The sequence below is a fragment of the Episyrphus balteatus genome, chromosome X (assembly GCF_945859705.1).
Source record: "Episyrphus balteatus chromosome X, idEpiBalt1.1, whole genome shotgun sequence".
Classification (NCBI taxonomy): Eukaryota; Metazoa; Arthropoda; class Insecta; order Diptera; family Syrphidae; genus Episyrphus; species Episyrphus balteatus.
Window position 1 is genome coordinate 5378222 of NC_079138.1, and position 26373 is coordinate 5404594.

At 38.6% G+C, this 26373-nt stretch overlaps 1 protein-coding gene and 1 long non-coding RNA gene across 34 annotated transcripts in view; one reads left to right on the top strand and one right to left on the bottom strand.

Moving 5' to 3' along the window:
- On the top strand, positions 1 to 25951 carry LOC129920698 (uncharacterized). Its single transcript, XR_008773291.1, has 3 exons — positions 1 to 155; positions 25033 to 25157; positions 25277 to 25951. It is a non-coding gene; the product is annotated as an uncharacterized LOC129920698 (long non-coding RNA).
- Positions 1 to 26373, bottom strand: part of LOC129920696 (twitchin) — a 70286-nt gene that overhangs the window by 5584 nt on the left and 38329 nt on the right. For 25 of the 33 annotated variants that reach the window (XM_056002193.1, XM_056002211.1, XM_056002210.1 and 22 more), the window contains 17 exons: positions 25331 to 25408; positions 23592 to 23717; positions 22059 to 22761; positions 21605 to 21958; positions 19811 to 21523; positions 18537 to 19436; positions 17715 to 18469; positions 17516 to 17651; positions 16221 to 17111; positions 13803 to 16154; positions 13426 to 13740; positions 13079 to 13360; positions 12719 to 13018; positions 3195 to 12653; positions 2151 to 3129; positions 1729 to 2070; positions 526 to 1568 (listed from right to left, as the gene is read on the bottom strand). In XM_056002193.1, coding sequence (XP_055858168.1) covers positions 526 to 1568; positions 1729 to 2070; positions 2151 to 3129; positions 3195 to 12653; positions 12719 to 13018; positions 13079 to 13360; positions 13426 to 13740; positions 13803 to 16154; positions 16221 to 17111; positions 17516 to 17651; positions 17715 to 18469; positions 18537 to 19436; positions 19811 to 21523; positions 21605 to 21958; positions 22059 to 22761; positions 23592 to 23717; positions 25331 to 25408 — 20728 coding nt within the window. The remainder of the gene's footprint in view (positions 1 to 525; positions 1569 to 1728; positions 2071 to 2150; positions 3130 to 3194; positions 12654 to 12718; positions 13019 to 13078; positions 13361 to 13425; positions 13741 to 13802; positions 16155 to 16220; positions 17112 to 17515; positions 17652 to 17714; positions 18470 to 18536; positions 19437 to 19810; positions 21524 to 21604; positions 21959 to 22058; positions 22762 to 23591; positions 23718 to 25330; positions 25409 to 26373) is intronic. The other 8 variants (XM_056002225.1, XM_056002223.1, XM_056002222.1 and 5 more) reach the window with 2 other exon arrangements.

Below are 26373 nucleotides of genomic sequence, written 5' to 3' on the forward strand. Positions count from 1 at the left end.
TTCAAAAAAAAATCTTTTATAAACATCAATTTGAACAATTTTTCATTTCTTTTCAGGTAAGCGTTAATATGAATTTAGCTAGGAGGAAAAAAAATTATGAAATGAATCGTAAATATTAAAAAAAAAGAAGATGATTGCAGTTTACTATGTGTACTGTAAGTAGTATTGACTGCAGCTTTAGTTTTATTTAATTGAGGTTTTTAATGTTTGCTCGACTGTTTGCTATTTTGTGTTTAAATTTTTTTTTTTTTTGAGTATGTATGATCTGTAGTTAGCATTTTTTTTGCAGCGGCGACATTTTTAATTTTCGTTTCTCAATTACCGTGTTTTTTAAGTTTTTTAACTTCGAAGAACATAATCAACATAGTAGTAGAAAAATACATACAAAGCTCACGTGAAAAAGTATTGCCAAATCAATGTTTTTTTGTTTTTTCTTAAATTTTTTTGGTGTTCTTTTTAATTATTTTTGCATTAAGAAAAAAATTTAAAAAGAACATTGTAAATTTTGAAATAATTTTCACTTACCTTCTACAATAACCACACATTCTGTTTCATCGGTGCCATGGCAATTAGTAGCAATGCATGAGTATTTTCCTGAATCTGATGGCTTACAGTCAATAATTTCCATAGTGACAACGCCATCTGAATGTGTCATTGAGTATTCGTATTTGCTGAGCTCACGTCTATCCTTGTACCATTTGACAGTAGGTACGGGCTTTCCGCTTAAACAACAAAGTAATTTGCATGTATCGCGAGCTTGCATGACACGCGGACGTAATAGGAATGTAAAACTGGGCGCCGACTCTGATTCTTCCTGCCAGAATGTATATGGCAGTGGCTCACGTCTACGAACTGGTGTCGATTCGTGTCTATAAACTGGTGGTTGTTTTGGTAGTGGTTGAACATTGAGGAATACAACTTCTTCACGAGAACCATAGTGGTTTTCAGCACGAATAATGTATTCGCCACGATCTTCAAGTTTGACACGGTTTATGATGAAGTAATAATCGTCACCAGCATAACGTTTCATGTATTTGACGCTCTGTCGAAGTTCTTGGTTGTTATGTGACCAAGTTAAAGTTGGAGTAGCAATAGCAATGCAGCGGCAATAGAACTTAACGCTTTGGCCTTCGTAGCAGAATTGAGATGATGGACGGATGACAAATCTTGGGGCAGCTTGCCTTCTATCGATTGACGTTTCATGGATTTTGTACTTTTCCATAAGAAGCTTACGCAACGACGAATATTCAGATAGTCGTCCAATTGGCAGAAGATATTTGTTAAAGTCTTCATACTTCTTTCGTAGTTTGTCACGGAAGGCAAGGTATTTCTCGCGAGCAATCTTTTGTGTACGATCACTGTGATCACCGGTCAGCCATGGATGTAATAAGCATTCATGAGCTGTCATACGTTTTTCCTTGTTAGATACAAGCAGTGAACGGATAAAGTCTTTGCCTTCCTCGGAAATGTGTCGGAAGGCTTCTTCGTCGAAGTCCCAATCACAGGCCTTGACGTTCTTCAAAGTTGATATATCATTTTCACCGGCAAATGGTGAAAGTCCACTCAAACTGTCGGACGAAAAGGATAATCAGGTGATATGAAAATGAAAAAGAAAATATTTTGAATGATTTTTGATGATCTCAGCGACATGTGAATGTGAAATTTTGAATTATTGTATTTTGCGTTCATGAAATAATATACATAACTTAGAAAAAAATTAATACTTACAGGACATATGAAAGAACACCAAGTGCCCACATGTCAGTGTAAAAGCCAACTGGTTCACGGTTAACAATTTCTGGAGCAGCAAATTCAGCTGTTCCAGTAGTTATTTTCACTACTTCATTGGGATCTAGTCTAGTGGCTAATCCAAAGTCAATCAATTTGACATTTGTGCTCCTTCTTGTTTGGCACATAATGTTTTCGGGCTTAATGTCCAAATGGATGATATTCTTCTCGTGCATATGTTTGACACCTTCACATATCTGGCGCATGTAGTTTATAACTTCAGACTCTGACATAGTGTAGCCTTCATCTGTGATACGTTCGAATAGTTCCCCACCAGATAAGCTATAAGTTAGAAATATTATTTAATATGAATGTTTTTTTTTTTTTTATTTATAATAAATAATATTTTAAGAAATACTTACAATTCGAAAATTAAGACCATTTCATCGTCATCTTCGAAGGCATCGTGGAGATTTATCAATTTTTGATGATGTAATTGATTCATTATATCAATTTCGCGACGAATCAAGTCCTTTTCAATTTCATGTGATACAGGAATGAATTTGGCCGCGAAAATGTTGCCTGTGCTTCGTTCACGACAACGATGTACAACACCGAAAGCACCGGTTCCGATTTCTTCCAAAATTTCATAACGATCATAAACGCTATCATGGGAAATCTCAACCGGTTGTGGCACATATTTAGAATATATGTCAAATACATAAGAGTCATAGTCCTTGATGGGGCCATCGGCCTTGCCGCGAACCTTTTTGCCGTTTTCATCAATTTCCCATTTCTTTTCTTGCTTCTTCTTTTTGCCTGTGTCTTTGGTCGTTATCAATGTGCTAACTTCTGATGAATCAGAACGACCGTATACATTTTCTGCGTATATCCTAAAGTCATATTGGTGTCCCGGTGCTAAGCCAGTGACAGCTATCGACGTGAAACGTGTATTTCCTACGCGAATCCATGATGACATTGGGTGTTCACGTTTCTCCACCAAATAATTTGTAATGTTCGATCCACCATCCCATACTGGAGTTTTCCAGCTCAACGAAAGAGAATCGGTTCCGATGTTTTCGACCGTTGGGAATCTTGGTGGATCAGGGCGATCGCTGATTTGTATTTTAATAATAGCTGTATCAGAACCAAGTTCATTTTCAGCTGTAATTCTGTATGGTCCGGAATCAAGTTTCGAACCATCACGAATGGTCAAAATGGCATGACGCTCCTTAACTTCCACATGGTAGTGTCCACCAGATTCGATAGTTTCACCTTCACGAATCCAGTTAATGCGTGGTTTTGGATATCCAGTGAATGGAATTTTAATAACGACATTTTCACCCTTATCGAAGTAGGCTGTGTCGCGGAATCTCGGTGGAATATTCAATTTAGGAGCAGCTAAAAAAAAATAAATTTATAAAAATAAGAATATTTTGGTCTTAATAAAACAATATTAAACTTACTCATTATAACAAGTGAGGCCCGAGTTGACTTTGCACCTGCCTTATTGACAGCTCTGCAAACATATTCGTCAGCGTCTTCTCCAAACACATCATTAATTGTTAGGAAGTAGGTTTCTCCCTCAGCGTACATATGATACCTAGCGCCATTTGAAATTTCGCGTGCGCCCTTGTACCATGAAATGACTGGTTTTGGAACACCAGTAATTGTGCATGAGAATTGTGCATTGTGATTTTGAATGCAATTTGCATCACGCAATGGTTTGACAATTAATGGTGGTGTAGCAGCCTTAGGATCGACAATCTTAACAGATGTCGATGCAGTAGATTCTTTAGATAAACCAGCTTCGTTTTGTGCGAACACTCTAAATTCGTATTGTCGGCCTTCGATAAGATTTGGACAATTGATTTGTGTGGTAGGACATATTGTTATATTAACACGTTGCCAGGCAGAGCTGCCGGCCTCACGTTTATCGATCCAGTATCCTTGAATGTGAGCGCCTCCATCAGATTCGGGCTTATCCCATTCCAAATGGACGAATTCTTCGCCAATTTCTGTGACCTTTGGTATTCCGGGTGGTGAAGGTGGGTCAAATGGTGCCTTTGCTTTAATCGGATTCAAGCCTTCTAATGGAGCTCCCAGTCCGTTTTCATTGACTGCCATAACGCGGAAGATATATTCTTGATTTTCGGTAAGACCTTGAACAACGTACGAGAGTTCCTTACAGAAACTCGAAACAGTTATCCAATGTGATGAGCTTGTGTCCTTACGTTCAACGACGTAATGTGTTACTCGTAAGCCACCATCATATGCTGGTGGGCGCCAGGCTAATGTACATGAATGTTTGTTAATATGGGAAATTCCCATTGGGCCAACTGGTGGTCCAGGTAAACCTGTGATTCGAACATCAAAGTTTCCAACAGCAACTCCACTTTCGTTCTTAAATTCAATGCCATAAACACCAGCATCATCTTTGTTAACATCGCGAATGCAAATAGCAACAAAATCGTCGAAAGTTGTAAACTTAAAGTTGGCTGTTTCCTTAAGAGTTTCGTTGTTCTTAGTGATTGTAATTTGAATTGGTTGATCGCCTGTGTAATAAACCTTGATCTTAGCATTATCATTTTCTGGCAAGTATAGTTCATTGGGAATTCTGGTAATGACTGGTGGTGATCCAATCTTAAGATGACTTGTTGTATGGACGAAACCAAGTGAATTAATTGCTTCACATGTGAAATCACCTTCATCTGTTGATTGTACATCTGAAATGTGTAATCTGAACACACCTTCCTTAGAATCGCTGGTAAATCGTCCACCCATTTGAATTTCTTTTCCATTACGTAACCATCTTGCTGTTGGTTCTGGTTTGCCAGTGGCTTGGCATTGCAACATGAAGTATTTTCCGAATGGTGCAACGCGATCTTGCAAACGTGTAACCCATTCGGGTTTCTCTCCACCCAGAACCTCACATACCTTGATTGGCATGGTACATAAACTGGGCTCGGATCGTCCGGCCGCATTAACAGCGAATATTCTGAATTCGTAGTCTCCCATTTCAATCAGATTAATAACTGTGTATTCAGTATCCAAGACATTGTAGTCATTGCATTTAACCCAGATTGCACCGCCAATATCACGACGTTCAATGATGTAACCTGTTATTCTGGAACCTCCATCATTATCAGGCTTAGCCCATTTGAGGTCGACATAGTTTTTGCCAACCTTTAGCACCTGAGGAGTTCCTGGTGGTGAAGGAACATTGAATTTGCCCTTCAATTTGAATTTCATTGAAGGAGCAGATGGCTTACTAAAACCGGCAGCATTCTTCGCCTTAACACGGAATTCGTATTCATGTCCATTCACAAGATTATATAACTGGTATTTTGTGTCTTTAATAAGGAATTCATAAGTATTCCATGATGTGTCATTTGCAACGTCTCTGTATTCAATTTGGTATCCTTGAATACGTGAACCACCATCTGATGATGGACGATCCCAAATTAATGTTACATTTCCAGAATCCCAGTCGATAACCTTTGGTTGACCTGGAGCATCGGGAACAGTGAACTGATATTTAGCCAATACAGGCTCCTCGGAGTCAAGTGGCTCACTTAATCCGTATCGATTTTCAGCTCGTACTCTGAAGTTGTATTTCTTATTTGGTTCTAGTCCCATGACATCATAGTGTGTATTTCGTACAAAGCTACTAACTTTGATCCATATTCCATTGTTGTCCATTTTTTCAACAACATAGTTTGTTATTGGGGAACCTCCATCATCTAATGGAGATTTCCATGAAAGTGTGCAACTGTCTGGTGTAATGTCCGAAGCCAAAAGTGGTCCTTGTGGAGCACCAGGTCTGTCAACAACTGTCACATGACAGGCAGCTGTATCAAAGCCTTCGGAATTAGTTAATGTGATTTGATAAGAACCTGTTTCGTTTCGCTTGGCACTCTTATTATGATAAACTGTATTGTAATCTGTCGTCTCGAATTTGATGCGATCGTCTTGGAAAATTTCTCTATTATTGATTGACCATGCTGGTTTTGGTCTTGGATTACCATTAAATGGCACTGTTATGCGGAACTCTTCTCCAGCACAAACAATGATGTCACGAATCTTCAAGTCCGATGTTATCCTTGGTGCCGATGGTGGTGAACGGCATATAATTCCGTCGGAAGATGAGCTAAATGGTCCTTGTCCAGCAGCATTCACGGCTGATACACGGAATTCATACTCTCCACCCTCGATTAGATTAGGAATTTTGCATGTGAGTTCTGGGCAGTGTGCTTGAATGGCCTTGGTCCATTTGTCTTCAGAAAGCAAACGTTTTTCAATAACATATCCAGTAATAGGTGATCCGCCATCGTGACGTGGTTTTGCCCATGTAATTGTAATAGAATCTTCAGTTGAATCAATTCCCCTAGGAATACCTGGAGCTCCGGGCACATCAAATGGATGTCTGGCACGGATTGGTTGCTCTGTTTCGGCTGGTTCAGACTGTCCGTATTTGTTTTCAGCTATGACACGGAATTCATAATCCCTTCCAATTGTAAGGTTGCGTACTCTAACGAAAGGCACTGTGCAATAACTGCTGACCTTTGACCAAGTGTGACTTCCTCGTTCTCGTTTTTCAATAATGTAATTACTTATTGGTGATCCGCCGTCATCCTTTGGTGGATTCCAGTAAAGCGTCAGAGCATCACCGGCAAATTCATCCGCACGCAAGTTGGTTGGAGGCTTTGGACGATCAAGGACCTTAACATTAATCGTTGCAGTATCAAAACCTGATGGATTTTTCAGTTGCAAACGGTACTGACCAGAGTCACTGCGCTTAGAGTTTTTAACAACAAAGCTTGCGGCATCATCTGTCAAATTTTGGAACATACGCTGATCATCGTCTAATAGTAAGTCATTAGCATGCCATGTGGCAGTAGGCTTAGGGAAGCCTACATATGGTACGTGAATACTGAAATCTTCTCCAGCACGAACAATGATATCGCGTACTCCACCCAAGTCCATGCATGGTTTGTTTGGTTGTTCACCAATAACAATTGGGTTGGAAGGTTTGGATGGATCTGATCGGCCGACTTCGTTATCAGCAATAACACGGAATGCATATTCTTGTCCTTCCTGCAAGTCTGGTACTGTGTACAATAAGTTATGAATTGGTAGTTCGTTTATTGGAACCCAATCCTTTGAACCCTTCGGTTTCATTTCGAGGTAATAACCCTTGATCTTGGATTTTCCATCACTTCTTGGTGGTCTCCATGACAAAGTAGCACTGTTTCTTGTGATACGATCGGCCTTTGGTGGTTCTGGAGGATCTGGTTTGTAGCGTTGTAGTTGGGCAGTCATTGGTTCTGATGGCTTGGATGGTTTGCCAGGTCCAGCTTCATTGACAGCAGTAATACGGAACTCATACCTCGAGCCATCACGTAGGTCTTGAACTGTGTAACTGGTATTTGGTGTTGGGTAGTTGTTGCACTTGATCCATTCACCTCCACGCTCACGGCGCTCTACAATATATCCTGTAATTGGTTTGCCACCACAATACTCTGGTGGATGCCATTCTAGTGAAGCTGAGGATGGACTGTATGCTACAACTTCAGGTTGACTTGGTGCATCTGGTGGGTCAAATGGTGACTTAGCTACAACTGGCTTGCCTTCCAGTGGCTCTGAGACTCCGTAAATGTTTTCAGCACTGACGCGGAATACATATTTCTTTCCTTCTGTCAATCCCTTAACGGTGAATGCAGTTCTTGGACAGAAACCAGGTACTGGACGCCAAGCATCAACTCCATATTCCGAAAGTTCAACAACGTATCCGGTAATATCACCACCACCGTCATCCTTTGGTGGATGCCATGATAGTGAAATGTGGTCCTGTGATGTTTCAGTGTATGTCAATGGGCCTTCTGGTGGATCAGGCTTATCGACGACAATAACCTGAATATCGGCACTATCCTTGCCAAATGCATTGCTTGCGGTAACATTGTAAGTACCGGCATCTCCGCGTACGGAATCTTCAATGCGGAATACGGTTTCTTCTGGACTTGTCTGGAATGAGATTTTGTTGCTCTCCGTTAACTTAATACCTGACTTAGCCCATTCAACAGTTGGAGTTGGGGCGCCTTGAATTGGAATATGAATACAAACAGGCTCTCCAGCATGGACTTTAATTTTACGTCCAATCAAACCATCCAAAAATAGACGTGGCTTCTCACGCATTGGCTTAGCTGACAGAACCGATGATGGTTCCGATGGTCTACCATTTCCAGCAGCATTGACTGCTGAGACACGGTATTCGTATTGATGACCATCAGTTACACGATCATCTGTGTAATTATTATTTGGAACTGGTTCAGCATTAATTTTGATCCATCTTCCAGTGGCCTTGTCACGGCGTTCAATGTCATAACCGATGATTGATGATCCACCATTGCTGATTGGTGGCTTCCATTTGATTGAAATATGATCCTTGTCGCTGTCTGTAAGCTCTGGTTTTCCAGGTTGACCGGGAGTGCTGTATTGATTTTTAGCAATCACTGGTTCTTCAGAGGTTAAAGGTTCAGAACGTCCTTGCAGATTTTCTGCCATAACACGGAATTCATATTGAGTGCCTTCTAATAAACGTGGCACAACAGCATGATTGTATTTGGCATTGACGTAAGTCACAGCTGGTACCCAACCGCCACCGTGTGTCAAATCACGTTTCTCAATCACATATGCAGATATCTCTGAACCGCCATTATCCTTTGGTGGTTTCCATGAAATTGTGACTGAATTGGCAGTTATTTCTTCGTATTCCATTGGTCCTGTTGGTGGACCTGGACGGTCAAGAACAATTAATTGGAATGAACCTTCATCGATACCAGAATCGTTTCTAAGCAGCAAATGATAGGTTCCTGAATCTTCCCGCTTACAATTAACAGTATGCACAACTGTGTGATGACCAATGGATGTAACAGTTGTTCTCTCATTTGTGGCCACAGGTATGGCATTGCGATCCCAAATTGCTTCCGGTGCTGGTTCTCCAATGAAATCGATATCAATGTGGAATATAAGTCCAGCCTTGATACGTATATCATGAAGTGGTGTGATAATCTTAGGTGCAAGGAAACGAGCCTTAGCTGTAACCATATCTGATGGTTCTGAAGGTTCAGATTGACCCGCAGGATTGCAAGCAATAATACGGAACTCATATTCTTGTCCTTCTGTCAATTCTGGCACAGTTGCGGCTGTCTTGTTTGGTGGGACATGTACCACATTCACCCAGTATGGAGTACCTTTCTCTTTCTTTTGAATAATATATTCGGTAAGTGGTGCACCACCATCAGATTTAGGCTCGGCCCAGCGTAAATCAACATGGTCACGATCCCAATCTGTGACATCTGGTTTTCCAGGTGCATCTGGTTCGTCAAAGTCATTCTTAGCGATAATACTCTTTCCAGCTTCAAGTGGTTCAGACTCTCCGATTGCATTGACAGCCTTCACGCGGAAGAGGTATTCTTTTTTGTGAATAAGGCGAGTTACGTCATGTACTAGATGCGTACTCATACCTGCATCAGACCAAGTTCCACGAGACATATCCATCTTTTCAATGACGTAGTGAAGAATTGGAGAGCCTCCATCGTCTTCTGGATGTTGCCAAGTCAGATGACAACCGTCCTTTGTTATTTTCGTTATGTCTAGTGGCCCAATTGGTGGGCTTGGGCGATCCAAGACTGTAGCATTAGCAGAAGCCGTGAACTCGCCATGTTCGTTCTTGAGCTTTAGAGTGTAACGACCAGCATCGGCTCGTGTTGAAAATGGTATTTCAAATGTCAATTCATTCTGGAATAATGACATGTCGACGCGTGTACTTTGCTCAATCGGTTTGCCATCGAATATCCAGGTATATGTTGGACGTGGAGATGCTTCAATTGGAAGCACCCATCCCAATCGCTTTCCAGCATGTACGGTGATATCTTCCAAGAGTTTCTTATCAAAGTATGGAGCAATAAATCTAGGTTTTGTAACAACAGTTGATGAAGCATCAGACGGCTCACCTGGCCCTCCTTTGTTTACAGCAATAACTCGGAACTCATAAGGCTCGTTCTCTAATAAATCTGGTACAGTGGCCTTTGTTTGTTTACCAGGTACCTCGATAGCCTTTTCCCATGGCCCGAATTTGGAACGCTTTTCAATGATGTAGCTAGTAATAGGTGAACCTCCATCTTTTTTAGGTGCTGCCCATTCCAAGTCTACATGATCCTTATCCCAATCGGTTGCGGTGGGCTGTCCTGGTTTATCAGGTCGAGTAAATGGATCCTTAACAGTGATAGATTGAGCTGTAGCAAGAGGTAGTGATTCTCCCTGTTTGTTAACAGCGCGAACACGGAAGTTGTAATCATGATTTTCTATCAAATTATCAGCACGAATACATGTATCGGCACAATCTCCAACTGGCACCCAACGTAATGTTTCAGTATCCATTTTCTCAACAACATAATGGGTGATTTCTGACCCACCGTCGTCCTTTGGTGGACGCCAACGAAGGGTAATTGAGCTCTTGGTAACCTCTTCTGGTCTCAAAGGACCTTCTGGCGGTGCTGGAATATCTAAGACAGTAACATTTACAGTTGCCTTATCACTGCCATTTACATTACGAGCAAGAAGAGTGTATGTACCGGTGTCAGAACGCTTGGCATCGATAACACGCAACTTAGTGCGATAATCCTCATTGATAATCTTAACACGGTCTGTATTAAGCACCATGTTATCTTTGTGTGACCATTCTTTTGTTGGTGGAGGTTCACCAATAACAGGTACATCAAAGTCAAATGTTTGTCCAGCTCGTACTTTAATATCAATCATGAATTGACGATCGATCTTTGGTGCTAGATTCTTCGGTCTAGCAATGTGAGGCTGAGTAGCATCACTTGGTGCTCCTGGGCCTGCCTTATTAACGGCCCTTACACGGAATTCATACTTCACACCTTCGACTAAATCTGGTACTTTTCCTGTTGTAACATCTCCATCAACATCAGCACATTTTTCCCAATCAGGACTGTATTTGTCTCTTTTCTCTATGACGTAACCAGTGATAGGTGATCCTCCATCTTGTTCTGGTCGTGTCCATTGTAATTCAACAAAGTCTTTGTCATAATCTTTAATAACTGGAGTTCCCGGTTTCGAGGGTTCATCGTATGGGTTCTTAGCTTCCGTTGCATGTGGTGTAGTCAATGGATCAGAAATACCTTGACGATTACGAGCCCTAACACGGAACTTGTACTTGTGTCCTGGTGTCAAGCCATCTACGTTGAACTTTGTTGTTGGGCCATCGGTTTCTCCAGCTGGGACCCAGCGACCAGAGATTTCATCAAGTTTTTCAATCACATAGCTTTCAATTGGTTGACCACCATCATCATCAGGTGGAGACCATTTAAGCGTGCATCCGTCAGCATGAACGTCTTCAACTTTGAGCGGGCCATTGGGTGGTGCAGGTTTGTCAATGACAATAACTTTCACATCAGCCGTATCGGTTCCGTTAATGTTTTCAGCTGTTATTGTGTAGGTTCCTGAATCGGAACGGCTTGCATTGCGTACAACCAATTTAGTATTGTAATCAACATGTTGGACTTTGATGTGGTCACTTGGATATACTTCGCGTTTGTTGAGAAGCCATTTGGTTTTCGGTGCGGGCTCTCCGGATACCTTAATGTCATATGTGAAATTCTGACCAGCCTTGATGCGTACTTCAAGAAGGTTAGTTCGGTCAATGAGTGGTGCCTTATTTCTAGGCTTGGCAATGATCGAAGGGGTTGCCGTGCTTGGCTCACCTGGGCCAGCTTTGTTTACTGCAATTACACGGAACTCGTATGCTTGTCCCTCAATTAGGTCCGGAACTGTTGCTTTGCTTTGATCAGCAGGCACTTCGACAGCCTTCTCCCATTGGCCATATTTGTCTTTCTTTTCAATAATGTAGCCAGTAATTGGTGATCCACCGTCAGTTAATGGTGGGGTCCAAGCCAAATCCACGTGATCCTTATCCCAATCGGTTGCTCGAACATTTTCTGGCTTACCTGGCTCATCGAATGGATTCTTTGCAATGATTGTCTCATCGGCTTCAAGTGGAGCCGATTCTCCTTCAGCATTTACAGCCACTACACGGAACTTATATTCACCACCAGGTGTTAGTCCAGTGACATCTGCTTGAGGTTCGGTAGCACGACAAACAGGGACCCAACAACCAGTCTCTGGGTCCATCTTATCAATTTGGAAGTATTCGATGGGAGTACCTCCGTCATCCTTTGGACGTTTCCATTTAAGATGGCAACCTTCTTTGTGTATGTCTGATATTTGAAGTGGTCCCAATGGTGGTGTTGGCTTATCAGTCACCACAACATTGAGCGTAACAGTGTCCTTACCAGAACTGTTAGTTGCTGTTACAGTATATTCACCAGAGTCTGATCGACTCGCTGGTCTTATTACTAACTTTGTATAGTAATCAGGGCTATCGATTGTCACATTCTTTCCGGATTGCAATGGGCAGTTGGAGAATCTCCACTCAACCTTCGGTGCTGGTTCTCCAATAATATTTGCATCGAATTTGAGTGGTGTTCCAGCTGATATTGTCACATCACGTAGATTGCGACGATCGATTTTCGGTGCCAAATATCTTGGCTTAGCCGTGAATGTCTTACCTGGCTCAGATGGTTCTGATTGGCCAGCTTTATTAAGTGCTATTACTCGGAATTGATATTCATTGCCTTCAATCAATCCATGTACTGTTGCAACTGGTGTAGGTACGTCTGTTTCACAAGCTTTCTCCCACATTGGACTATACTTGTCTTTCTTTTCAATAATGTATCCAGTTATTGGAGATCCACCATCACTAGCCGGTTCAGCCCATGTAAGTTCAACATGGTTAGCCGACCAGTCGGATGGTTCTGGTGCACCAGGCTTTGAAGCAGTTGCTATTAAAGAAACGAGTTCAATGAAATTAATAATAATTCTAAAAATTCTAATATAATAATCTTACTAAATGGATCCTTGGCAACAATGGTTCCAAATGTCTCCAATGGCTCTGACTCTCCTTCCTTATTGAGAGCCTTAACACGGAATTTGTATTCATGTCCTGGTGTTAAGCCCTCAACATTGAACTCAGGTCCATCAGATTTACCAACTGGTAACCAAATACCAGTATCGGGATCAAACTTTTCAATCAAATAACCATCAATTGGTTCACCACCATCGTCCTTTGGTTTTTTCCACTTAAGCTTGCATCCTTCCTTATGAACGTCGGATACTTCAAGTGGTCCTTCTGGTTTGCCAGGCTTACCTAAAGTTTAAACTCAAATTAAAGATTTTCTTTCTAAAAAACCAAAGTTAGTTTTCGTACAAATAATATTGATTTCGAATTCGGCGGTATCCTGACCATGCTTGTTATGTGCAACGATCTTGTAAGTACCCGTATCCTTGCGCTTAGGGCTGTCGTTGAAGAACTTAGTATTGTATGGAATATTATCAATTCGTCGGTTTGATGAAACCTGAATTGATTTGCCATTATGTGACCAAACAACGTCTGGTGGAGGTTCACCGATGATCTTAATGTCCAAGAAGATCGGTTCACCCTCTTTGAAATTATATGTGTGTATGTTTCTGCGATCGATTTTAGGAGCCACTGAATTGAAAAAAAAAAAAAAATATTAAAGTAGGAGTAATTACGTCATAAAGTTATTAACATACATTTTCTTGGTTTCGTTATGACAGATTTACTGGCATCACTTGGCTCACCAGGGCCAGCAGCATTAATACCTCTAACTCTGAATTCGTACTCTGTATTTTCGTCAAGACTTGGCACAGTAGCTTTGCATTCACCACCAGGTGGTGGAGCAGCAACTTCAAGGGCCTTGATCCATTTTCCAGTACCCTTTTCACATTTTTCAATGGCGTATGCAGTAATTGGTGATCCACCATCGTTTAGTGGTGGATTCCATTTGAGATCCACATGATCCTTATCCCAATCAGTGGCTTCTGGAGTTCCAGGCTTGCCAGGTTCATCTAAAATTATTTTTGAAATAATGTCAATAATGTTAAAGGAAATATTTAGTGATTCAAATTACCAAATGGATTCTTGGCCACAATTGCCTTTTCAGTTTCAAGTGGCTCAGATTCGCCTTCCGTGTTCACAGCGAGAACACGGAATTTATATTCCTGATCTGGAACTAAATTATTGATCTCAGCATGAGGGTCCTTGAAACGACCAGTTGGTAGCCATCTGCCGGTTTCTGTGTCCATCTTTTCAACGATGTAATAATCGATTGGCACGCCACCGTCGTCTAATGGTGGATTCCATTTCAACTTGCAACCTTCCTTATGAATGTCGCTAACACGAAGTGGACCCTCGGGTTTACCTGGTTTATCTAGCACGGTAATTTCAATAGTAGCTTCATCATGACCGGAATCATTTTCAGCTTTAAGTGTATATTTTCCAGTGTGAGCACGTTTAGCAATTGGAATGCTTAATTTAGTGCGATATGGTTCCAAGTCGACATTGATAGAGTCATCGTCTTCAATGCGGGCCTTGTTATGGTACCATATTTTATGTGGTGGTGGCTCACCAGAAACCTTGACATCCAAACGAACATGTTGACCAGCCTTTATTGTGATATCTCTAAGATTAGAGCGATCAATCTTTGGTGCAGCAAAACGATCTTTAGCTAGAACTGTATCAGATGGATCTGAGGGCTTACTTTGACCTCCTTTGTTAACAGCCTTTACACGGAACTGATATTTCTGTCCCTCAATTAAATCATTGACGCGAGCTTCACATTTTGGAGTGTTTGTTTCAAGAACCTTCTGCCATTTATTGGTAAGATTATCTTTCTTTTCAATTATATATCCAGTAATTGGAGCACCATTATCATCAGCTGGTGCTCTCCATTTAAGATCAGCATGATTACGAGACCAGTCCTTGACTTCTGGTTTTCCAGGCTTATCTGCGGCCTGGTATGGGTTTTTAGCTGTTGTTGGTGAATCGGTTACAAGCGGTTCAGATTCACCCTCGGCATTGACAGCCTTTACTCGGAACATGTATTCCTTGCCATCAGTCAAGCCTGTTACATCGGCCTCAGGTAATTTGGTGACACAAACAGGAACCCATCGACCAGTTTCAGTGTCCATTCTTTCAATAACATAATGATCGATTGGTTCTCCACCATCGTCTTCTGGTTTGTCCCAAGCTAAATGAACACCTTCAGCTGTGACGTCCGAAACCTTAAGAGGTCCTTTAGGTGTAGAAGGTTTGCATAGCACTTCTAGCTCTAAGTCAACTGTATCAACACCAGAATCATTTTTGGCCGTAACAGTGTAAATACCCTTGTCAGAACGTCTAACCTTTGAAATAATAAATGTGGTCTTATAGTCTTCATTTTCAATCTTTAGCCGATCAACTGATTTAAGAGGAGCGTCCTTGTAAGTCCATGTCACAACTGGAGCTGGCTCACCCTTTACAACTGCGTCAATGTGCAACAACTGTCCACTTCGCAATGTTTTCTTTTGTAGATTCTTGCGGTCGATGCGTGGTGCAAGGAATCGTGGTTTGGCAACAACAGATTTTGAAACATCACTTGGATCACTTGGTCCAGCCTTGTTTACTGCCACAATACGGAATTCATATTCATGTCCTTCGTCTACATTGGTTACAGTACCGGATGTACTGGAACCTGGAACTGTTGCTGCATCAACCCATGCACGTCCCGATTTATCTCGCATTTGGATAATATACTTGAGAATTGGTGCACCACCATCGCTTTTTGGTGGAGCCCAAGTCAAATCCACAAAGTCCTTATCCCAGTTGGTTGGTTCGGGCCTTCCTGGTTTGTCTGGCTCATCGAATGGATTCTTAGCTATGATTGGCTTTTCGGTTTCTAAGTCTTCAGACTCGCCTTCCTTATTTACGGCACGTACCCGGAATTTATAAGGTTTGCCTTCCTGAAGACCAATAATTTTGGCTTCAGGTTCAGAACTTTTACCACATGGTAACCATTGTCCTGTATGTGGGTCGAGTTTTTCAATTTCGTAATAATCAATTGGCGCACCACCATCATCTTCAGGTTTCTTCCACTTGAGTTTGCAACCATTTTTGGTAATGTCGTTAACTTCAAGTGGTCCTTGAGGTTTGCCTGGTTTGCCCAGAACTGTAACATCTAATTCAGCAATATCTTCGCCAACTTCGTTTTTGGCCTTAATTGTGTATTTACCGCTTTGTATGCGTTTGGCACGCATAACAAAGAATTTAGTGTTATAATCTACGCTGTCAACACGCAAATTATCGTCTGCGACGATAGGTTCGTCCTTGAAGAACCAATCGACTTTAGGAGCTGGTTCACCTTTAATATTAATGTCAAGACTAATAGATAGACCAGCTTTCACAATGACAGCCTTAAGGTTAGTTCGGTCAATGTGAGGTTTCACTATTGTAAACAAACAAAAATAATTTTAAGTAAAATTTATCAAGAATGATTAAGCACAATACTTACAGAATCTTGGTTTAGCGGTATGCCAGTTGGTTTGCTCTGATGGCTCTGATGGTCCCGCTTTGTTCACAGCACGAACACGGAATTTGTATTGTTGACCCTCCTCAAGTTTATTTACAGTGCCCTTGCAAACTGGTCCATCCGTCTCAGCAACCTTGACAAACTGGCCAGAGTCTTTATCCATAGCTTCAATGATATAACCTGTTACTGGAGCACCACCATCTCGAATTGGTGGTTCCCACTTCAATTTAACATGATGCTCATCCCAATCTTCTAATTCTGGAAGACCAGGAGCTGCAGCAACATCGTATGGATTTTTGGCAACTATAGCGGACTCCGTTTCCAACGGATCCGATTCACCTTCTTCATTTATAGCCTTAATGCGGAACTGATAAGCATGATTTGGTTCAAGACCCTTGATTTCTTGTTCGGTTTTCTCAGGATCAACATGTCCACAAGGTACCCAACGACCGGTCGTAGCATCCATTTTCTCAATGACATAACCAGTGAGTGGAACACCACCATCGTCTTTGGGTTTTTTCCATTTCAATTTACATCCTTCCTTGTGGATATCGCTAACCTCGAGTGGACCTTCAGGCTTGGCCGGTTTGTCAAGGACTAAGATTTCAACAGTTGCTTCATCAACACCATTAATATTTTCAGCACGTAATGTGTAAACTCCACTTTCCTTTCGTGACGAATCCAAAAGGGTAAGTTTAGTATTATAGTCTTCGTTTTCGATGCGAATATTTCCGGTAGCAAGGACTTCTTTTTCCTTGAAAGACCAGGTAAGTGTTGGTGGTGGTTCACCGCGTACGTCAACATCAAGTTTAACAACTTGTCCAGCACGCACCTTGATGTTCTTCATCTTTTCACGATTGATTGTTGGTTTCACTGTTAATTAAAATTTAAAAAACAAAAAAAAGGGAAAAGGGCAGGAAACAAGGAAAGGATAATAATGGATAGATATATTAACTATGAGTTCTTGAAAAACTTAAAAATAAAGTTTGGCGTGTTTCAAAGCTTTGCAATAACGAATTGATTGAATTTCGGTCGGCAACAGATGAAGGGTTAAAGTTTTAAAAAATGTCAGCAAAATGAAGTATTACGATATTTCCTAATACATATATGCGATAATAAATAAAGCGGTCAATTTGATTCATTGGTAAACTAGACTAGAAAAAGCAAATTAGTATATTTGATAAGGTGGTCAAATAATTCTGCGTCCTTAAGAAGTGGTATTATTTGTAAGCAAATCGTTGAGAATGAAGCAACAACTCGTAATTGTTTTCGCTTACAGTTCCTTGGTTTGGCAAGATGTGGTTCGGTTGCATCACTTGGTTCACCAGGTCCAGCCTTGTTAATTGCTCGGACACGGAATTGATAGACATTGCCTTCCTTGAGGCCATCGACTGTAGCAGAAGGTTCTGGTCCCTAAGAGAATGCCAGAACTAGTTAAGTGACCCGAATGAAATTTGATATAAAATTTAGACTTACATCAGTTGTGAGAACCTCATCCCAATGTGGCGAAAACTTATCCTTCTTTTCAATGATATATCCAGTGATAGGAGCTCCACCATTGTTTTTCGGTGGCTCCCATTTCAATTTAACCATCTTTTCATCGTAGTCTTCAATTACTGGTGTGCTTGGCTTGCCAGCAGCATCATATGGATTCTTAGCCACAATACTTTGCTCAGTTTCCAAAGGCTCAGATTCTCCCTCATCGTTGATAGCTTTAACTCGGAACTGGTACTCGTGACCCTCTTGCAAGCCCTTAACGTCTATTTCAGTATCATTACCAGATGTCCGACCAACTGGTACCCAGCGGCCTTGAGCCTTGTCGAATTTCTCTACCTGATAAGCGGTAATTGGCTTACCACCATCATCTTCAGGCTTATCCCATTTAAGTTTGCAACCATCTTTTGTAATATCCTTAACCTTGAGTGGTCCCTTTGGTTTGCCGGGTGCTGCCAAAATATTAACTTCGACTTCGGCTTCATCCTCACCGTGCTCGTTTACAGCCTTTATCTTATAAAGACCAGTATTTTTACGCACAGAATCAATTATAGCTATTTTCGTATTATAATCAACGTTCTTAATCTCAACATTGCCTTCGGATGAAAGCTCCTTGTCGTTTTGATACCAGGTGATTTTTGGTGGGGGCTCACCTCGGACATTTACGTCATATTTTATGGGCTTTCCAGCGCGAACAATAAACGGTTTCAGATTGGTGCGATCGATTCTTGGTTTCACTAGAAATAAATATTATTATTATTATTAATTTTTTGTTTGGAATAATTAACGGATAAATTGACTTACGTGCTTTGTATTTCACAATTTGCATTTTGCTTGCGTCCGATGGCGGAGATGGTCCAGCTTTATTAACGGCTACAATGCGGAATTGATATTCTCCGTATTCCTTTAAGTCATCTACTTTAGCTTCTGTCATACTGCCAGGCACCTCTCCGGCCTTCTCCCAATCCGGCTTATTTTTGTCTTTCTTCTCAATAATATATTTCTCAATGGGAGCACCTCCGTCATTATTCGGTGGGTTCCATTTAAGTTGAACACTATGGTTGTCATAATCTACAACTTCGGGTGTGCCGGGTTTATTTGGCTCATCAAATGGATCCTTAGCCACAACTCCGACAATTGTCGTCAGCGGTTCAGATTCTCCTTCAGCATTAATAGCTGTAACACGGAATTGATATTCCGATCCAGGATTCAAGCCAGTCACATCAAATTCTGGTGGATCTTTGTCACCAGGCAAACGTCCTACACGCACCCACTTTCCAGTAGCTGTGTCCATTTTTTCAATTTGATATTCTTGAATTGGTACACCGCCGTCATCTTCTGGTTTCTTCCATGCCAGCTTGCAACCCTTGGCATGAACATCCGTCACCGAAAGTGGTCCCTTCGGTGAACTTGGTTTGCCCAAAACTATTAATTCAACAGTTTCAGTATCAGTGCCATTACGATTAGATGCTTTCAATGTATATTTGCCACTGTCTTTACGAACGCAGTTTGAAATTACAAAATCAGTGTGATAGTCGACATTCTCAATCTTAATGCGGTCAGTATTTGTTAAAGGAACATCATCGCGCCAACTCCAATTGAGAGTTGGTACAGGTTCACCAATAACATCAACTGACCATTTGTGGGTACGCCCAGTCTTGATTGTGACCTTCTTGAATGTGGAACGATCAATTTGAGGTTTAACTATTTTGTGTGTATTTAGAAAGGAAAATTTTCCGATTAGACATAATGAAAGAAAAAAAGTATGGAGCAAAAATTGGAAGCTTGTTTTGTTAGAGCAAAACCATAAATATACATAATTTTAAAAATATAGTATTACACCCTTAAACACGACCTGGAACCTGTTTCCTTTGTAAGTCAGTCAGATTGCATGACAGAAATTTTTTGCTTATTAAGAGAAGCATTAATCATTTGTTAATTGCAAAAGCTTATATCCACAACCATATCAATAAAGAGAGATTAATATTTTATGAGTAAATTTAAATTAAGAAAAAAAAGAGTATAGAATATTTTAATAAAAACACATCCGTCTTTGTTAAGATATAACTGAAACTTACGATTTTTATGTTTGCATAGATGATTATCTGTTGGTTCAGATGCTTCCGATGGACCAGCTTTATTAACAGCCCTAACACGGAATTGATATACCATTTTTTCTTTTAATCCCTCAACTTTAGCAACACATTCAGGTGTTTCAGTTTTGGCAACCTCAGTCCAATCAGGTGAAAATTTATCTTTCATTTCAATAAGATAGTGTGTAATTGGACGTCCACCATCGCTTGGTGGTCGTTTCCACTTCAGTGTTACTGATTGGTTATCATAATCATCAATTTCTGGTTTACCCGGACGACTTGGTTCGTCATAAGGATTCTTAGCCAAAATACTATCGGAAGTTTCAAGTGGTTCAGATTCGCCTTCTTTATTGATTGCCTTGACACGGAACTTGTACTTTTTGTTGGGTGATAGTCCTTTGAAATTAAATGACGTTTCATCGGGACCAACTTCACCAGCTGGTATCCAGCGACCGGTGTCTTCATCCATACGCTCTAGAGCATATCCGGTAATTGGACAACCACCATCATCTTCTGGTTTGCGCCATTTCAATTTGATGTGATCCGAACGTACCTCTTCAGGTTCGAGGGGACCACCAGGTGCCAATGGACGATCAAGTACAATGACATCGGCAACCGATTCTATTGTTCCAGAACTATTTGTCAGAACAATTTTGTACTTGCCAGTATCTTTTCGAATAGCTTTTCGTATCGTTATTGCAGAATTACGTTCGTATTGATCAACGGTTATGCGCTGACCATCGATTTGAATTGGTTCTTGTCCTTTAACCCATTTAGCCTCTGGTTCTGGTTCACCATCGTATTTAATATCAAACCTAATTGTCTGTCCCTTTTTAACAGTAACATTTTTCAATTCATCACCGACAATAAATGGTTTGACAAATCGGCACTTAGCAATTATGGTTTTTGTTGTGTCGCTTGGTTCGCCGGGACCAGCCTTATTAACAGCACGGACTCGGAATTCGTATTGTTGGCCTTCCTTGAGGCCATCGACAGTTCCTGCCAAACAATCGGCAGGTACTTCTTTACCCGTAACCCAATCGTTACTGAACTTTTCTTTGTACTCAAGTAGATAGCCTGTTATTGGTGCACCTCCGTCTGAGTCTGGTGGCAACCATGTCAGATCAGCGTGGTCTTTATCCCAATCAACAACATCGGCATTCTTAGGTTTGCCAGGCTCATCCCATGGATCCTTAGCCAACACTGTATTTTTGAATGCTGCTGGTTCACTAGAACCAATTTTGTTCACAGCACGAATACGGAATCTGTACTGTTTTTTCGGTATGAGATCTTCTATCTTTTTCTTCAATGGTTCACCCGGTAGAACCTCAGCGACATTTTCCCATTGCTGTTTCTTGCTCAAATCTTGTCGTTCAATTATGTACTTAATTAATTCAGCACCGCCCAAATCTTCTGGGGCCTTGAATGAAACAACACAAGATGTTTGGAAGACTTCTGAAACATCAACGTCACGTGGCGGTGACGGAACATCTTGCATTATTATATTGACATTCTTTACATCTTCACCTTGGGCGTTCGATAATTTAATTTGATAAGGCCCAGATTGGTCGCGAGTTGGTTTCTTAATTTTGAATACAATCTTATCGTCTTGGACGGAAACTTCAACATCTTTAACTGGTAATTGTTTGTCGTCTTTGAAAAGCTTAGCTTCAACTGGAGTTTGTTTAGTACCGTGAACTTGAATTTGAAAAAATCCCCATATATTTAGCATCATGAAATTTTTAAAAGAAATACAAAAAAAAAAAACTTCACACTTACCCTTGTATGGTACTTCAATGACCAATGGTTGGTTAATTGGTCCAGCGAACTCCTCTGGACAATCGATACCAGGCTTACTCTCACCCTTGCTTACTGTCAGCTTACATGACGATGATAACTGACCGGACTCACAAGTAATCTCACCTGCGTCAGTCAAGTCTAAGGCATTAAATATCAACTGATGCTTGCCACCACCCAAGTTCTTAATCTCAATTCGATCGCTGGGTACGATTGGTTCACCATTGAACTTCCAATCTGCTGGCGCCGTTGAATCTTGAAGTTCAATATCTAACACAAGTTTCTCACGCTCAACTGCAGCTGTATCCTTAAGTTTTTTGTTAAAACGATTCTCATCTAAATGGACGGAATATCAGTTGTATTAAAAACAAAAAAAAAAATTATAGATAAGGTATGTACCTAGATTTGATTTATTATATTTTTACTCAACACTTACATTTGATAAGAATTTCAGCCTCTGTCTTATCGGCATTTGTCGTACACTTGAATAATCCAGCATCGCTCACCTTGCAGTCCTTAATGATGAGCTTTCGCTTTCGGCCGTCCTTAACAATTTGCATACGTTTGTCACCGGGTTTAATTTCTTCATCTCCCCTAAACCACTGAACGTCACCTGTTGCATCGTCGATTTCACAAGCTAATGTTACTGTATCTTTTTCAATGCATTGCAATGACTTGAGTACTTTAACAAATTTATAAGGATATTCAGTTATTTTAACTGTTGTATCAGTCTTATCCGGTTGCTTATCAAGACGACACGAATATTTTCCAGCATCTTCCATTACACTCTCTTTAATGATAAGCTTAAGATTACCATTGACATCTTTCGATATCAAATAACGAGCATCATTGCCTTCAATTTTTTCATTATCCTTAAACCATGATACATTAGCCATTGAACTACTAACAGCACATTCCAATACTGTTTCGTGTTTTGTAAAACCTTCAATTTTCTTTTTCAGTGGTTTTGTGAACGTGTAGCTAGGATCGGCCTCTTCAACATTGAGGAATGCAGTGGATGAGATGCCGCCGATTTCAATAGTGTATTTGCCGCTATCTTCAACTTTAGGATTCATGATAATCAGCTGGTAACTATCAAGTTCTTGCTTAAACTTGCATTTGCTTCCAGTGAATAGTTCCTATATTATTTATATTTTATATCAATTTATTATTATTTTTTTTATAATAGACTAATCACAATTTTGTATTGAATCTATTTATATTGAAATATTCAAAAGTACTTTGACAGAAGTCGATTCCAAATATCCATTTCCTAAAAGAACGATACTGAGTAGAACATAATGAGATTTTGTGTTATTCCCAACGAAGAAGGTGACGTGGGTAGAGAAGTTGCTTTTGTATTTCAGAAAGAATTAATACTATTCTGATAAAGAATATGGGTAAAAAAACCGAAATCCGTTTTCTATTTTGTACAATTACAATTTTATCATACGATTTAATGTTTGGTAGAGGATACATCATTTTTCGTAAAGCTTCAAATTCAGCCCCGAATTTCAAATTTAAAAGTGCAAAAGCACAAATTTTTCGACTATACAAAGTAAAGCAAATTGTCCAGGATAATCAAATACATGAACCAAATTAAGCCGAGAAACCAAACAATAGCAAGTACATACGAATACGTAAGCACTAGTGCAGATACAATCAAAAGTTCATCAATGAACTTTTTAGGACGAAAGGAATGAATTAGAGCAATTTTTGGCAGCGAATGTGTAAAACAGAATTGGAAAAACTTTTATTTTCTCACAGCGTGTTTATTTCAAGTAGACTCAAATTGCCAAAAAAAGATATATTTTTTTTTTCAATCGAAGAAAACATTACTCAAAAAGAAGACTTCCAACATTTTTATACGTACATCATAAGCGGAGGGCGAAAAAAAAAATTCAAACTACCGAAATCGACAACTGTCAAAATGTTTTGGGTAATTTTTGAATCAATTTTGTATACTTACGTCCTTTCTGAAAAACCATTTGGGCTTGCAATTTGGCTTACTAAATCTGCCTTCAAAAACAACCTTCTTATCCTTGCCTTCTTTGGCAAATTGATCAATCAATGGACTCAAGAACGATTCTTGTTTCTATAGATTTTTGTTTTTAAATTTTTTGTTCGTTGTTGTGTTGGATAACGATGACGATAACGGATAATGGTAGCGTTGATGTTGACGACGATCATAATCAAATACGTAGAACGAACGATTTGTTGTTATAGAAAGCGTTGTCAAAAATGGGAAAAGAAATTGTTTGGATTTGGTGTTGTGATTTTAATTTTTAATAAAGGTTTTTGGGCGCTTAATATTTAACTAATTAATATTATTAATAGAAATGTTTATTTTTTTTTTTAATAATTGAAAGTTAACAATTTGTTTGTAAAACAAATCCTTGTTTTGAAATTTAATTCAGTTTCAAAGCAATGATTGTTATTACTTGCTAAAGAGAGAGGCATATTATTTTGATATTAATACAGAGTTAATATATATATTTTTTTAATATTAAAAATATTGTATTTTTTTTTTGTTGAAAGAATAATAAAATTAAAAAAAATAAAATAATAATAGAAAATAAATATAAAAATAAAAATAAAAGCTGACAAAAGCTCCTTGTAGATAGCTAAGCATTAAAAAAAAATAATAAAAATTATTAAAAGCTGTAAATAAAATTATGAGATTATTTTGAAAAGAAAATCAAATTACCAAGCAGAAATAAATATTCATGTTTGTAAATATAAAGAAAATAGAATATATACACTGAAAAAAATAATAAGAACGATAAACATACAAAAGTCACAAACACAAAATAGAGTGCATTTAGAAATATCATTTTTGAATATTTGCAAAATGTTGGTAGAGAGACGGGACAAGAGTAATAGAAAGAGAATAAGAAATTTTTTAAAGCAGAACAGAGAAGAGAAAATTAAAGTCTTAATGAGCTGAATCGATGTTCGAGGAGATTTAATTGAAAGAAATCACAGTCACATGTAAGTGATTAATATTGTCTGTTTTTTTTTTTATGAGGAGTGACTATTAATTTTCAATTATTTTCCTTATTCCTTTAGATTTGAGCAAGCTTTATAAAAAAAAAAAAGTTTACGAAAGTGAATTGAAGTCACCAAGAATCGCCTATGTCTATTGTCTATGTTTTTTGCATTGATTATGTTTTTGAAAATTTCTTCAATAATGATGTTCTTATATCATAAGAAGACTCAAACAAACAAATCACAGTTTTATTTGTTTGAATAATATTTCAATATTTTGATAAACGGAACCTTATCAATATTGATTTACTGAAAACTCATTTTTAAATTTTTGAATGATATGTAAAAAAAAAAACTTCAAAAAATAAGAAACTGTAAGTCACTAGTATAGTAATTCGATTTATAACATAATCAATTTTCAGGTCGAAAATCCTTGTGACCTTTATTTTTGCGTCTTGAGCTGCATCGATATTTTCTTTTTTCTTAACTGGATTTAACAACAATATCAAAAGAGAGCGAAATGGGAGATACAGAGATAGAGATAGAGGTAGATATAAAGTTTAATTATGAGCAAAAGTACAAAGAATAATACATTAAAGAAGGGAAACTAGCATAGACTCCTTTTTTTTATTAATGATTAATAAATTTGTTTTTTTTTTTTTCAAGAGGAAATTTTTAATTCATGTTTTAAGTACGTCTACTTTTGAAGAATAGTCGAACCTCCTCTCGACGAAACGGATGCAGTGTCGGCCAATCTGGAATCAGTTCGGCTAAAGATGGTCTACGTGATGATGGCGGCTAATATTTCAATTTTTTTTTTTATTTTAATTTTTTATGTTTATGTGGAATGTGTAGTATACAGGTATTTTTTGTGGAAAAAAAAATCGTAAAACTCATGTTATTTATGTGACTGGACATGATTTGTTTAAAAAAAAATAAAATAAAATTAAAAAGAACAGTAGACATGAAGGAAGGATTTTTACCTAATTGAAATACAAAAAAATTCTCAGAAGGGATATCAATTACAAAAAATACAAAGTCACGTCTTCTGAATTTGTCTCTTCTTTTGTAAATTTTATTTGTGTTTAACACAAAAATATTTTGGCTAAGAAAAAAAAAAATTACCTAACCCATAGAAGAAATTTGCAAAATAATCAAAATTCAAAAAAAAAGCGACACTATCAAAATATCTTCCTCAAAAAAATATCAATGTATATTTTAAAATTCACGCATGAAAAATGATATTTGTTTAATAGTTCTCACTCGTTAAAGCAATATAATTGTATTATGAATTTTCAAAAAATAAAATATCTTATGGTGTTAAAAAAAAAACTGTATATACAATTAATTGATGTTTTTTTTTCTTTTATTTTGTATTTATTATTTGTAATACTGGGTTATTTGGTTATAATAAAAATAACAAAAAAATATAAAAAAAATGCAAATTATTTAAAATGGCCCAAGAGAATAGAAATGTATTAATTTTATTTAATGTTGATATTGGTTAACAAAAATTAAATAAAAAATTGCAAAAACCAAATTGAAAAAAATGTAAAAAAAAAACATCAACATAAAATATAGCGCTAAAATGTATTGAAACAAAAAAAAAATCATGCGCTATATACAAACACCTTGGTTATGGCTTTTTTACCCTTGGTGTTATATTTTATTCAAAAAATCAAAAAAACAAAAAATAAATAAATAAAATTAATAAAAGCCAATTGAATTTTATAAAAAAATAAAATAAATTATAATAATAAGAA